Raw genomic sequence first — 13,995 nt, forward strand, 5'->3', positions numbered from 1 at the left:
CCATTGTTGTTTCACATAATTTACAGTTACACGTTCCTGAGTAAGTGATGAAAATCATGATCTCTTTGCTTTGCCGCAAGAACCACACCTGCTGCTCAGATGATGGGACAGGGAGTGAACAGTCGGTTCTAAAAAAAAAAAAATAATAATGTTTTATTCTCCCATTGCAGAGGGATAGAGTGTGGAAGAAGGTTGTTGAATAGGGCGTTTGAAGATATATATCCCGCTCTTTTGTTTTAGTGTTTCTCTTTGAGTTTATCGTACCGCGTTACAAAGTAGGTATGATATCCCAGCGTTGTTTCATCCGGTGGCGAGGTCTAACCATTTCCATGCAGGTTAACGGAGAACGGCGGTACCTTTTGATGCGTGGCGGCCACTGTGCTTGCACCAGGAGGAGAGGGGAGTTATTTGTGCGTTTTCCCCCGGAACTTTTAAAAATCTTCCTTAAAGACGGTGTTTTTGTTTGGCTTCCATATTTTTTTTTTCCTTGCCTGTGTTTGTCTATATCGCTTTCATTCCAATGTTCCTTGCCTCTGTAGAATCCAAAGCAGTGCAAACATAGAGTGATGCCACCGAAAAAACTATCCAAGCTACCACTCAATACGAGGATGAAGCGGTCCCGCAGTCGTTCACCATCTGCTACACTTCCTTCAAAGGAAACGAAGGAGACGGACCGAAGCAAAGCCCAGTCACCTGTCCGCTCCGTGTCACTTCCAGTTGGATCGGGTTCGGCTTCGCCAGTGCGGGGGGACGATCTGAAAAAGACAGAGAAGAGCATTTGGAGTCAAGTGGAACCTTTTAAGCGTAAGACAGAGGCGAAGGACTTTAAGCCTCGGGAGATGCTGAAGTTTATCACCTGGAATGTTGCCGGATTGCGTGGACTCTTGAAGAAAGATAGTGAGGCGATTAAGAAGTTGTTGGAGGAGGAACACCCAGATGCACTCTGCTTGCAAGAAACGAAACTGAATGTGGGGGACAAGGGTAATGAAGCTCTTGGCGTGGTGCAGGGGTATGACTTTGTGGACCACCCTTGTCATGCAAAGAAAGGATACTCTGGTACACGTACTTACATTAAGAAGGAAGTGGCGGAAAAGTGGAACGCGGTATTTGTTAAGGGGTTTGGTGGCCCCAATGGGGTTGACGATGACAAACAAGAGAATGGGGATGATGAGGGCCGTGTCCTTACAACATATTTTGGCGGCGATCAGGGGTGCGAAAACACCTTTAGGTTGGCCCTTGTCAACACATACGTACCCAATAGTGGTATGGACCTCGCTCGCCTTCCGTACCGTCACAAAACGTTTGATGTTAAGATGCGGAACTATTTGTGCAAACTGGACGCAGCCGCTATGAAAGCTAACGGCACCTGCAACAATGTCAAGGATGCTCAGCCACCTACGGGTGTCATATGGGCTGGAGACCTTAATGTAGCGGAGCGCGATTATGACCGATATTTCGCAGGAACTTTCGCCGCCATGCAGAAGTGCAGTGGTTTTACTCCAGAAGAGCGCACTTCGTTCCGTGAAACGTTAAGAGCCGTCAACGCGGTGGACACATTCCGGGAGTTGTATCCGCGTGCGGCACCCGTTTACACCTTCTGGTCTGCGCGAATCAACGGCCGGGCCCGTGGTCTGGGCTGGCGATTGGACTATTTTGTTGTATCTGCTGCACTTGCGGGCCGTGTTGTGGATTGTTTCACTATGCCCATGATAATGGGCAGTGATCACTGCCCTGTGCAGATGTGGCTCCGTAAGTAATTGCAGTGCCGATGGGCGCAGCTGCGGGTTAAGCAAGGTGAAAATTTTGAGGAAAGGTGTGCACACCCGGCTGTGGTGTGGCACAACGTGAAAGTGAGAGGAGTTATAAATTTATTGATACTTTCCTTACGCATGCGTGAGGTTATGGGGTGACAATGATCTTACGTGAGGAAGATGCCGAGGGGAAAGGTGGCTATAGCGGCTGTGGCAAAATTCTTTGTGGAGCATCTCGTTTGTTTTATTAGTTGTTTTTCCGATACGTTTTTGCAGACGTCTACGTGGCGGCTGTACCCACAAAGGAGGAAAGAGGTCGTTGTGGTTTCACATGTGATCGCGCCTGGGTGGGTGCCAGTGTCAGCATTTGCGTCTTTCACCAGTTTCCCTCCATTCACATACAAACGTAAACAAAAGCACAGACACACATTCACCGCGAATAATCCACTATTCATGCATGATGTCCGGGAGAACTTATCTTCAGGTCAATCTCACAGTGTGATTGTGGAGCCCACGTCTGAACCAAGGCCTGCAAGGGGGACCATTATTGTTGTAGCCCCACATCGACGGTTATAAGGTCGTCTAGGGAGGAAAGGCAGGTTACGTATTGTTGTGGGAACGGTTGTCCCCATGTATCTCTGACTCATTCGTTCCTCCGGCCCCGATTACCGTGGAAATGTTCGTCAACGAAGGAGTGTCAAATGCTGTTTGTGTTGATGGTATGTGCTCGTGGTGCTGATATGTTGTTAGGGGAAAGTGCGCGCGATTATGTTACTACACGACATTTCATTTTATAACCGTGGTTGTACTCCGCTTTGTTGTTGCGGTCTGCAGTGACTACATATCGGTTGCTGCATACGCTTTGAGGCGTGTGAGCGAACACATTACGTGGCAGAGGCTCCAAAGAGAAAGAGGTAGATGGCGGTTAAGGCTGCCACGCGCCGTGCGTATGCATCCGGTGTGCAGCCTCTTTTGTTTGTTTGGGTGGTAGTTACTGGTGACGACTAGTAACATTTTTTCTTCAAATTCGATTCCTCATTATTATTATTATCATTATTATTTTTTTTAGGCCTGTGCTACTGCCGGCTAACACCAGCGCCTCTTCATCTTCCGCCGATTATTATGCCTCACGAAGACAGTGACATTCCTATTCATGTCCGGTGCAATTTTTTTAAAAATGTTTTTTTTTTCATTAATTTTTGAACTTGGGGCACACTTTTTCCACCCGTTTCGGGGTTCTTTCTGGTGGCGCATGCCGACTTACCTGGCGCCCTGCATATACATTTTCTTGGTTGTATAGAAACTAGCGTCTTCTCTTTCTTTTTTCTTTTTGCTGTGGCGGATGTTGTGAACGAAACCAAAACATATGTGGTGAAAAGGGAGGGGCATGCCGCATATTACTACGCCCTTTTTCGTGACATTGCGCAGTGGTGAGCGCCTCCGACTGAACTCGGGAGATGACGGTCGGCTCCCGCGTTTTCTCGCCGCTGTGAAAACGCTCGTGTTCACGCGACAGTTGCCTTCCAACGCGACTACTGCTGTTGGTGCAACCCCAACCACTGCGACTGTGTCGGTCATTGCCCATAGCAACGGAGGCGAAGGACATTCCGACTCCTCCAGTTTTACCATCTTCAGCCACACCTTCGACGTGGTTATTGGCGTAAACTCTGGGAATGGGAAAAAGAGACCGAGGGAAGAGGAACCGAAGGGAGAGAGGGCAGGTGCCGCCTCCCACTCCGTCTCCACAACTGACACTTTTTCCGTCCGACTGCGCTCACCCGTTTGGCTGACGTCTGGGGACCTGGTTAACGAGTTGGAGGTGAAGAGCATGTTTGGTAAAGGTGCGGATGATGGTGGGATTTGTGCCGTGACACTCTGCGGTACACAACAGACGATTCTATCAAAGCAACAAGTGTCGCTTTTGCGGTCTACCACCGAATGATGAACGACAACGAACTAAAGGAAAAAAACTTCTACTGCGTGTAACTAGCAATATCTATTGCGCATATTGCTGGCAAGGGAGAAGCAGTGAAAGCATCTAATGCCTCATACCTCGAGAAGAACATAAACCTCAGGTTGAACTTTTGCATTGTTATTGCCATCGACTTTATTTATGGTCTTTGCTCTTCCTCATTTGATCAACATCTTCGTATTTTTGGCCGCCCCACCCGCTTGTCCGCCGTGCATCAGAAGTACAAGCACCTTGACGGGTAAAAAAAGAAAGTGCACATATACCAGCGAAAAGTTAAACATTTGGTGCGCTTGATTCGAACGATACCGGATCGCAAAGACCGACTAGGAGTGCGAGTCCTTTTACGTATAGAGACCGTGTGATGATAGATGATGTGGTAACCGATGATGATTTCTTACGTCCTGATGCTGTGCTAATGGAGAATTTGCACAAGGCACAACCATGGAAGTCGGCACCGCGGTACTTCCGCAGTGTGCGAGTGTCAGTGCTTGCCGTGTTGCAAATGCTGAGCCACTCCGATCGAGGGAGGCCAAATGTGGTCCTCTCCGATGGCCAGGCAATTCTCTCGTCACCACAAACTACGACGGATACCCAGCGGCGTGAGAATTGGTTTGAGGTGATGGGACTACTCCTTGGCCATTTCCAGGAAAATGAGTTAATCGTGACCTCCACCTTCGCCCTTCCTGTCGATGCGTCAGAGGTGGAGTGCTCAATGAACGAGGCCTCGCAGATGTATATGTTGGAATATCTTCAGTACCACCAGCGTACGGGTTTCGGTGTAAAGTGTGGGTGGAACGCGGAGGAGGAAAAGGAAGTAGACGAGGAAATTGAAGAAGCGGAGTGTTGTGTTGGGTGGTACCACAGTCACCCCGGTTATACGTGTTTCCTTTCCGGCACCGATGTCGCGACGCAGAGGGTAGGGCAAGCAGCACAGGACCCTTGGTTGGCCATTGTTGTCGACCCCGTGCGAACGATTTCTACAGGAAGGGTGGACATGCGTGCATTCCGCACTTTTCCGGAGGGAGCTGTCGGGGACGGCACGGAGTCAACCTCAGCGGATTCAACCGGCATTGGGGCCGCACCCAGACAATGTGGATTCCACGATCCGCTTGTAAGGGAATATGGAGCACATGGACACTGTTATTACGAACTTCCCATCACACTTGTGCGCAGCACGAACGACGAAAAACTTTTGGAGCATATGTTGTCGCGCGACTGGGCAGCGCCCCTACGTGGAAGTCCCTCCTTAGGAAAGCGACACGATGCAGTTCAGCAAATTCAGCAAATAACCGCCTTGCTGGAGGGCGTTTCTCCGAGTCAAGAAAGGAAGGATGGCACCGGAAGCAGGACACGTGAGTTGCATCGGCAGCAGAATAACCGGGAAGGTGGCCGCCGTGGTGCCACTGCAGTGACTGATGCCTCAGTTACGGATGTGGAGCAGTTGTGTCGACTGGCAGAAACATTGGCATTGGAGGCAAAATTAGGGGACGTTGTGCAAGGGACGAAAAGGACGCTTTTTGCGCCCCAATACGGTGTCGATCCACTTTGAAGGCAACTCAATAAGGCGGTTTAGTCCAGTAGTTACGTTTTATTACTGCTGTGGTGTTATTATTATTATTATTATGTTGCATCACGATACGTTTTCATTCCTGTATCGAAGATGAAAAAAGTTTCTTCCCCATTACCATCTCAGTTTTGATCCACCCACATTATAGTCGCTGTCGCTGTTTCTATCTTTGCATCTTTCATTTACTTTCTCCCAAACATCTACGTCAAACCAAAGAAACTTTGTGTCGGCGCGGTTAAACAAGAAAAAAGGAGTGACCGCATTGATTGGTTTTGGTTGCCGAGCAAGTCGGGTGTCGTGTACGCACCATTCGAGAAAGGGTGGTAGTGAGGGCGCAGAACGATCCTTCGAGGGGTGTCGACGTGCATATTAAGGAATAAATGATGCGCTTCTTCGTATGGATAAGATGCCTGGGGCTGCCCTCCAGGCAATCGATTTACCGCAGCGGCTGCGCACACGCGAGTACATCGGCAATAGCAGAGATGACAGCGAATGGGGTCGCTAATAGTCCCGTGATGCCGTACAAGTCTACACATAAAGGAAAAGGTGTTGGTGATCCCAACCGCAAAGGCTCATCGGTTGTTGGTGCGCCAAGCGGTGGTACCGATCAATGCCAGCAGAATCTCGCAGGCTCACGTTCATCCTGTGCTGAAGATGGCAAAGCAGCTCCAAGTAGGCCCCTCTCACCCCTGCAGCGACGGCAACTCATGATGAGGCACAAAGCCGCTTTCACACTTACCCCACAGGCGATTCGCCGCGTCAGATATTTACTGTCGCAGTATCAACAAAACAACAAGGGGGAGGGACCCATCCCGGATGGTATTCGCGTTAGCGTTCGTCGCCGTGGTTGTAGTGGTTACAGTTATACAGTTAACTATAGCTATCCAAGCAAAGGTGAGGAAACTGGCGCACCCGTGAATTGTAACAGCCAAAATAAAAATAAAGACGAGGGGGGATCCTCCGAGGTGAGTTTTATGAGTGCCGTGGGCGGTATGGCGCCAGGCGGTGATGTGGTGGTCGTGCAAAATGGCATCAAGGTTGTTGTGGATAGCAATGCGCTTTTCTATGTTATCGGGACCGAGATGGACTATGTTGTGCGGAACGTGGAGGAGAAGTTCACATTTAGGAACCCCAACCAAAAATATTCATGCGGGTGTGAAGAAAGTTTCATGCCCTTTGACGCTGACGAGCAGCTTTGAGCACAGTGTTACGTGTTACTTTTCTCACCCTCTCCTTGTTACCGTGTTTTTGCGTGTTGGCCCGCGGTGTGCTGCCGACTGGTTCTTCCATGATGTGCATTGTTTCTCCTTTTCCTCTGGTTGGTGTATCGTCTTTCTTTTGCGTCTTTGTACCAATTTTCTCATCTCTCCAGTTGAAGTACAATTGCCACAGTGGTTCCCCCCAATGCTCGATTTTTTTGTTTTATATATTTATTTGTCATTCTTTACTTTTCGCTTCACGCGTCATTGTCAACAGCATACTTTTTTGTTCATTTACGGTCATGCAACCTTCTGGTTGTACAAATGTGGCGTCGTGAATAAGTAAATGTGTTACACTTGCGCCCACTTTGGGTGTACGCGACGGGACTGCAGCACCTGTAGACGGATACAGGTGAGGGAAAGAAGAGGCTATGAAGTGGAAGAGTTGACGTCCAAGTGTGTTTAAAGAAGCCTCCACACGTACGTTTCATATTACTGCCTATCGCTTTTTCTCTCCATGGACCTCGCTGATACTCGTGAAGAGAAGAGCGGAATTATTCATTTCTCTAAGTCATTTTTATTCTTTACCCTTCTTCTTTGTTGAGAATATAGTACTACTAGCAGTGTTGAGAGGGGCCGTTCACCACGTTCGTTGGTGAATGGTCTTCTTTGTGAGAGTCACAGGGAAGGATTTAAGTGGGAATACACAAAATATTAGACTTTTGTTCCCCTCGAAGCCGACGTTATATGACCTGGCGTGTGCTATCGAACGTTACTTCACGACCGCTGCCGAGAAGGAACAAAAAGAGGAACTGAGTCAAGAGACCCCTTACATGCTTGAGTTGTTACTATTGCTTGATGAATACAGATCAAGGTGGGTAGAGTTATATAGCAGTGGTCAATTAACCACGGACTGCCTGGTACACGCCTTCAGCAAACATACTGTAAAGGCTCTGCGTGGAAAGAAAGGTGTGATGTCGAGGTACGGCAGTATTACCTCTGGAATAGTGACGTCGGCAACTACTGTTACCCCGCCTAATGCAGCACCCAGTGCTGCCCAGGGGAATTCTGCCAACATCACGCAAGATGTGGGATTGCATAATAGTACGAGTGTTGTTCACTACAACAATGCAATGTAGCATCGTCAGGGCTTCCGTACTGTAACTTCACGGTGTGTTAATGGACGGCTTCCGGAAGCACATAAACTACATCAATGATGGAAACGGGAGGGCGCGTGCGCGCGTTTTGAATACGTGGTAAAGGCTGTGAAACGCTGTTGGCGCCTCCTTCGGTTATTAAGAAGGATCATACTGTACTTGCGTGAGATGGGCCACCAGCAATTGGCCCAATGCTCGGTGGTGGAGGTTGCGAGAGAAAAAAAATGAATTAGCCCACGAACTGGTGATATTCTGTCGTTAACACTACCCTTACCTCTGGAATGGAAAGTGTATTTCCAGAGAAGGATAGAACTTCAGCCACTAATTGGCTGCGTGTTTTACCAAAGCTGCGGTACACATTCGTGATGTCCTTTTGGTACAATTTACTTTTTGACGTTTTTTTTTTTTAAAAAAAAAACATATCTATTTTTTTTTTTTACTGGCTACACTTTTGTTATGCACGAAAGAGAGAATTCACGGTCCGGACTACTTAGCCTAAAGCAAGAGGAAGTTCTTTTCCCCTATTGGGCAAGTTAACACGAAGTTCCCTATTTTTGTGTGTGCGTCGGTGCCTGTGTGGGACCGGTGTTCGCAACCCACAGCGTGTTTGTAGCTTTTGATGGTCCCCGGGACTCAGTTATTCTCACGTTTTGTTGAATGGCATTGCCTTCGTCTGAGTTTTCGCCTTGTATATTAGTATTGTTTTCTCTGCAACCATCGCCATCGCGCAAGTTTTTTTTTTGTTGTTGTGCGGGGGTAGTCGTGCTTTCTGTGTGTGTCTTTACTGAGACTGCCGCTCAAATGTTTGCTTAATGTTCATGTACAATATCCTCGTGCACACACCCGTAAACGAAGGCGTACGGTGCGATACACACATTATGTTTTGAAGTTCCGTCAAATTTTCCAATTTTGACCTACTTGCCCGCTGCGATGCATGCGCCACTTAATTTCTGCGTTTGCCCTCCTTGCTTATCACTGTAATGTTGTGGCCATTCACTTACCAAAGGAATCAGAAGTACGGTGGAAAGGGGTGAATAAACATCGGGTAGAGGTGAAGCGCGCAGAAAAGTGTCGAATCGAAAACAATTATATACCTATATATATTATTTTTTCTTTTCGGCATTACATGGCTTTTGCAACCTCCCCAGGACAGAGGCCTCAAAAACAGTACATTAACAAGTTTACTGCCTTCTTCTTTCGTGAAGTTGATAGGGGCTTTTCCTCACCTTACGTTGTTTTTTCCACTGGAACTGTCCTCGCACTCGCCGGATGGAAGTTCTTCAAGCGCCGCGTAGAACCAGAGAGGCAGATAAATGCCGTTTTACGGCAGCCGCGGTCGCGGGTACCGCTTAGTGATGCACATAATGTTTTTTGGGGTTTCAGAACAAACAGTGGCACCGACAACACCTCCCCTCGTAGTCTTGGAGAGGCAATGTCCGAGGATATGGAAGAGGCATTGAGGCGGCCCAGGCTTCTGCATAGTGAACCGAGTGAATTACAAGATAGTAGGACGGAGAGCAGTGGCGGAACGCAAGCCAATGTAGCTTGCATGGAACTGCAGGAATACGATCCGCAGTATGGAGATGACGTAGTGTTTCGAAGCGTACATTACATTTACAGCGAGCGTGATGGAAGTACCTCTCAGGTCGACAACAAGACAGAGGAGGTTGTTGAAAAAGGGGAGGACTCATCTTATTTGTCTCGCATGCCCGGACATGGTTTGTCCGTTATACATGGCATGGTAAAATGCAAGTTTGTTACTGCACAAAACAACTGTGTGCCTTACGCCGGTCACCTTGAGAGTGAATACGCTCGCAAGATGATGCTTGCACTTGGACCTGTGCATATCTTGCGGGATATTGCACGAACATCGTTTCCCATCCGGTTCACCACAGTAAAGGAGACTCCGGTCTCCACATTGGTGTGCGGTTTGCACAGCGGGGAGGCACCGCGGTGGCTAAGCAACGCCTTTCCCAACTTTCAAATCGACGTGGTGGAGCGCGACGGCGCGCTCGTACGCGTTTGTCGCCGCTTCATGGGCCTACAGGAGTCGAGTAATCTGCGCCTGTTTATTGCGGATCCGGTAGACTTTCTTCGACGCAATGCCCTCGTAGATGTCTCTTCTGGGAAGAGGTACGATCTCATTATGATTGACACCCTTGATGGCGCAGGGCGACTAAGCACGCAATACGGACGACTCGAGTTCATCAATAGCGTGCGTAACAGTCTCTCGCCTGCTGGGTGCGTTGTCGCCGCCCTCCCAAACCGTGATGCGGCGTTTCTTTATCACATGATACAAAACTGGCGTCTCGCTTTCGCCGGACGCACTGTGCTCCTCGTGCATTGCGTGACGTCACCGCACACAATGCTGATTACATTTCAAGATGATGCGGAACGTGGTCGAGCGAATTTTGGTAGTGTGGGTGGCGTTGATGAGTTTAAAGACCTCCTGCGCACGAAGATATCGCATTACGGTGTGAAGCGGATTCCTTTCGATCTCTCCGCGGAGGTGTCACGCGATAACTTCCGTGTGCTGCACCCCGGTAAGACGTACCAGATGGATGCGTATCTTCCTAGTGGACACCCACAACTTCGAAGCATCGGGGAAGGTAATTTTGTTTTTGGCGGAGCGTCAAATGGAGGTTCGTGGACTGAGTGGCTTCGGCGTTTGGGCGGTTCCTGGCTGACACCGACGCAGCGCACTGATTTGAAGTGGATGGAAAAGTGACCAGCTTGTTGTTACCCATCAGGTATGCATTGCTTATTTTGGATCGCTTTGTCGCTCGTGGAAAAACAGTGATAACACATGGGGAATGGTGTTTTGTTTTTGTACGGAGAAAAGGTCTCTTTAACGTCGCACGATTTTTTTTTTCCCGTGACGGTGAATGTGCGCCGAGTGCGGACGACATCGATGAGTCTCGCTGAGCCGCCGTCGTCACGGTCGTAGTAAATGGGGCAATGATTTTGTACCCTGCCTGTGCACGTTCTTTATCGATCCCTTTGGCACTCTGTCATCACTTCTTTTTCGTCAACCTTAACATTTACGGTGTTTGGATTCTATGTTTGTTGGTGTTACCTAGTTTTGCATTGAGGGCCACGTTGTGTCGAAAACGGCAGCCCGAAATCTGGGACTAGAACTTTGAGGGGCACGAGTGCCCTAATTATTCCTCACTCGGTGGAGAAAAGCAACGGGGACACGGGGATTTTAGACAAAAAAACAAAGGCAGAAGGAAAAGAATAAGTAACAAAGGTAAAACAAAACAGCGGAGAACGAATTTGAAAAATACGCTTAATACAAGCAGAAGGGAGCACTGCACATATTTTAACGTAGGTGACTCAAGGACCGGCACTGACAACCGAAGATGATCGCCGACGCGGTGCCTGCTGTCACTCAGGTTGTCTTCGCTATATGCCTCTGCACCGGTGTTAGTACGTTTATTCCGAATTTAGTCGAAACTGCAAAGGATATGAGCGTTTTTGTATCCCATTTGCTGATCCCATCACTCACCTTTTACAACATCGCAACCCCCCTTAGTGTCGAACTTCTGAAGAAATGCTCCGTTTTGATCCTTTTCGCCGCTCTTATCGTGGTTCTTGGCGTGCTTATCGCGCAACTTGCCTCGTTCTTTCTCTTCAGGGTGAAAAATACCGGCATTCCACGCGATTTACAGCGTTCGGTACATTTTAAACTTTTGCGTCGGCGTGGAAGGCGAGAGAGCGATGACGGGGTTTCGGGGAAGTCGACGCACATCCTCAATATTGTTGTCAACGGAGAGAGGGAAGAGCTGCCTATTGAACCGCGGGATGTCCTTGAGCGCTTGGAGCCTCCGGAGGAAGAGTACGAAAATGAACCATTTTACTGTTGTGCTATGACGCTAGCACTTTGTGTGCAGAATGCCGTGACTATTCCACTGTCTCTTCTGCAGGCGCTCGCCGAGACGCTACCGTGGATTGATTTGGAAGCTGGAACGGCGTATATATTCATGTACAGCATAGTTACCATTTGTGTCGTATGGGGGGTGGGGCCGGTGCTTGTCAGGAGAGCAAAGAAGACGACAGACAAGCGTCGCATAATTCGTGAGCTTATGGAACAACAACGTAGACTGCAGAACTGTCATGAGGCGACCACACAGACGGAAGTGTCCTGCACTACTTCCCGCTTAGCTTCACCTACGTTTCCTATGCTCAGCGACCCACCAGCAAATGTCGACGGGCCGAGTGGGGAGGCTAGGGCGGGAGGACCCGTTCACAGGTCAGGCGTGGCGCCAGAAAGCTCTACTAGTGATCGTGGTGCTGCGCGTTACTCAATAGGTGAAGTAAATCAGTCACATGATGCTGCAAGGGGCCCAATTGTCCTTCTTACCACGACACCAAGCACTTGCCAAATATTCGGGTGTGACTTAGTGGAAACGGGTCAAATACGTGTCATTTCTCGCAGCCAATTCGCTCGCGAGGAAGCAGAAGCAAACGCTGGTGTCAGTTGCCTTGGCAGTAGTATGGCATGGCTCAAAAGGACGGTTGCTCAGCTGCTAAGAACACCTTCCTTTACCTCCGTAATTCTAGGCGTTTTTGTTGGCATTATTTCGCCGTTAAAGGGTTTGTTTGTTGGGGGAAATTTGTCTCCAGTTATGGATATTTTGAGCGCCCTGGCAAAGGGTTCGATTCCGTGTTCCCTGTTCTTATTGGCAGCAAATTTTATGAACCCCAAAGCAACGGTGCCAGCCCCGAAGCCGGTGCGGATGCGGGACGCCGAGCAGAACACTGATTTTCCGTTGGATGACATTACAGTCAACCGTTCCTTTGCGGAGACCTACTACAGGGAACGCCAAGATATTACGTTTGACATTCACGCTTCCTTCACACCGGCCCATCTGCCCCAACCAGGTACCGGTTCCGCTGCGGGTGGTAGGGCTGATTTTGCGCCTTTTGCCACCTCTACTCCAGCCACTGATCCTCGAAAGGGGTTTTTAACCACGCTTTACGATATGTTTTCATTGAACGGTATAAACAAAAATTTTATGTTCGGCGTCATTGTCCTTCGTTTAATCGTGATGCCTGCTGTTGGGTACGGACTTGTGCTGGCAGTATTGTACATTTCACCCTCTATGCTCGGCGGTGGCAGCTCACAAAACGTCTTACTCCTTGTTTTACTGGGGCAGCTTGCCTCTCCGTCGGCAATAAACTGCAACATTCTTTTTGTCGCGGAGCGATATATGCCGCACGTTTGGGCGAAGATGCTTTTCTTCCAGTACGTGTGCTGCATTGTGACGCTGACGGGGTGGTACGGGTTGTCAATTTATATAGTTAGATGACTTACCTGCAAATTAAGATATACAGGAATACTTATGTGCTAACTATATGTAAAGAAAAAGAGTTTTGTATCGTTTCGTTTTCTTTCAATTTGTTTAGTCGTTTCTACACCATGCTGTTTGTTGCAGTGGTTGCCGCTAATGTCGCTTATCCCGCTGTCAATGACAGAGACGGCAGTGGGAGTCGCGACTGGTGTTTCGCCATCGTTTACTTTGCAGTTAAGGTCAAGTGTTGCTTTTCCCCCAAATTCTCTTACCTTTCGATAACGTTCGTTTTCGTTGTTGTGTGTACGACGTCAGGGATTAGTGGTTAGTCAAACAACCAGTAAACGTTGTGAGCAAAAAAAAAAAATCGACTAATAGGCAGGGATAAAGTGGGGGAGGTAAGGAAGGAGGGAAGAGGACGAAACAGCAGAGTGAAGGACACAGACAAATAAAAAGCGAGAGGAGGGGAATATTCACGTGAAGACCAGACGCGTAAATTCCCAGGATCCGTTCAACGTATCGCGGTGCAGTGTGATACTTCCCCCTCAATCTCTCCCACTAGTGTGGTCGACCCTCACATAAGCGCCTTTTCGCCACGTTGTAATTACTATAATCACGGAAGGAGAGAAAGATAAAGGGAAGAGGAAGGGGAAGCACTGGAGGTACACTGGTGGGTGTTACGTCAGGGAGGTGGCGTAGAGTGTTGAAGTGGGCGTTGGGAAGGAGACGGAGCTTTGGTCTAGTGAGTAGGTAGTGTGAGGCGAGTGGAGGGGGGAAGTGCATATATATATATATATATATATATATATCTTTGAAGAGTCCGTAGAAGGGATCGAGGGGAGCAAAAGGAAAGGGTTCGTGCAATCCTCTGGAAGCACCATTAGCGCTTGTTGCAAAACGAAGGGGAAAGGGCCCTTACAGGTGCTGCAGTTTAGTGTAGAGCCACGATTCGGCAACACAGAGAGTGCAAGCACGCGGTCATTTACTTCCATACACACTTCCAATTACATCTGTGCCGCCGCTGAGTCACCTAGGTGGTGGAAAAGGAACGACAA

The 13,995-nt window shown here is 48.7% G+C and overlaps 8 protein-coding genes across 8 annotated transcripts; 7 read left to right on the forward strand and 1 right to left on the reverse strand.

Moving 5' to 3' along the window:
- Nucleotides 1–566: 566 nt before the first annotated feature.
- TbgDal_VIII5480 (apurinic/apyrimidinic endonuclease, putative) lies at nucleotides 567–1,757 on the forward strand (the record flags this gene model as incomplete). The annotated part of the gene is made up of 1 exon (XM_011777584.1): nucleotides 567–1,757. One exon carries the CDS (start codon nucleotides 567–569, stop codon nucleotides 1,755–1,757), a length of 1,191 nt encoding a protein of 396 aa, XP_011775886.1.
- A 1,381-nt stretch (nucleotides 1,758–3,138) lies between these two features.
- TbgDal_VIII5490 (hypothetical protein, conserved) lies at nucleotides 3,139–3,693 on the forward strand (the record flags this gene model as incomplete). The annotated part of the gene is made up of 1 exon (XM_011777585.1): nucleotides 3,139–3,693. The coding sequence occupies one exon, from the start codon at nucleotides 3,139–3,141 to the stop codon at nucleotides 3,691–3,693; it is 555 nt and encodes a 184-aa protein (XP_011775887.1).
- Nucleotides 3,694–4,084: 391 nt separating this feature from the next.
- TbgDal_VIII5500 (Mov34/MPN/PAD-1 metallopeptidase, putative) lies at nucleotides 4,085–5,272 on the forward strand (the record flags this gene model as incomplete). Its single annotated transcript, XM_011777586.1, has 1 exon — nucleotides 4,085–5,272. The coding sequence occupies one exon, from the start codon at nucleotides 4,085–4,087 to the stop codon at nucleotides 5,270–5,272; it is 1,188 nt and encodes a 395-aa protein (XP_011775888.1).
- A 398-nt stretch (nucleotides 5,273–5,670) lies between these two features.
- TbgDal_VIII5510 (hypothetical protein, conserved) lies at nucleotides 5,671–6,489 on the forward strand (the record flags this gene model as incomplete). The annotated part of the gene is made up of 1 exon (XM_011777587.1): nucleotides 5,671–6,489. The coding sequence occupies one exon, from the start codon at nucleotides 5,671–5,673 to the stop codon at nucleotides 6,487–6,489; it is 819 nt and encodes a 272-aa protein (XP_011775889.1).
- A 659-nt stretch (nucleotides 6,490–7,148) lies between these two features.
- On the forward strand, nucleotides 7,149–7,628 carry TbgDal_VIII5520 (hypothetical protein, conserved; the record flags this gene model as incomplete). Its single annotated transcript, XM_011777588.1, has 1 exon — nucleotides 7,149–7,628. The coding sequence occupies one exon, from the start codon at nucleotides 7,149–7,151 to the stop codon at nucleotides 7,626–7,628; it is 480 nt and encodes a 159-aa protein (XP_011775890.1).
- A 952-nt stretch (nucleotides 7,629–8,580) lies between these two features.
- Nucleotides 8,581–10,374, forward strand: TbgDal_VIII5530 (hypothetical protein, conserved; the record flags this gene model as incomplete). The annotated part of the gene is made up of 1 exon (XM_011777589.1): nucleotides 8,581–10,374. The coding sequence occupies one exon, from the start codon at nucleotides 8,581–8,583 to the stop codon at nucleotides 10,372–10,374; it is 1,794 nt and encodes a 597-aa protein (XP_011775891.1).
- A 634-nt stretch (nucleotides 10,375–11,008) lies between these two features.
- TbgDal_VIII5540 (hypothetical protein, conserved) lies at nucleotides 11,009–12,958 on the forward strand (the record flags this gene model as incomplete). The annotated part of the gene is made up of 1 exon (XM_011777590.1): nucleotides 11,009–12,958. The coding sequence occupies one exon, from the start codon at nucleotides 11,009–11,011 to the stop codon at nucleotides 12,956–12,958; it is 1,950 nt and encodes a 649-aa protein (XP_011775892.1).
- Nucleotides 12,959–13,617: 659 nt separating this feature from the next.
- TbgDal_VIII5550 (hypothetical protein, unlikely) lies at nucleotides 13,618–13,932 on the reverse strand (the record flags this gene model as incomplete). Its single annotated transcript, XM_011777591.1, has 1 exon — nucleotides 13,618–13,932. One exon carries the CDS (start codon nucleotides 13,930–13,932, stop codon nucleotides 13,618–13,620), a length of 315 nt encoding a protein of 104 aa, XP_011775893.1.
- Between the last annotated feature and the right edge of the window lie 63 nt (nucleotides 13,933–13,995).

Source organism: Trypanosoma brucei, chromosome 8 (genome assembly GCF_000210295.1).
Source record: "Trypanosoma brucei gambiense DAL972 chromosome 8, complete sequence".
NCBI classification, from domain to species: domain Eukaryota; phylum Euglenozoa; class Kinetoplastea; order Trypanosomatida; family Trypanosomatidae; genus Trypanosoma; species Trypanosoma brucei.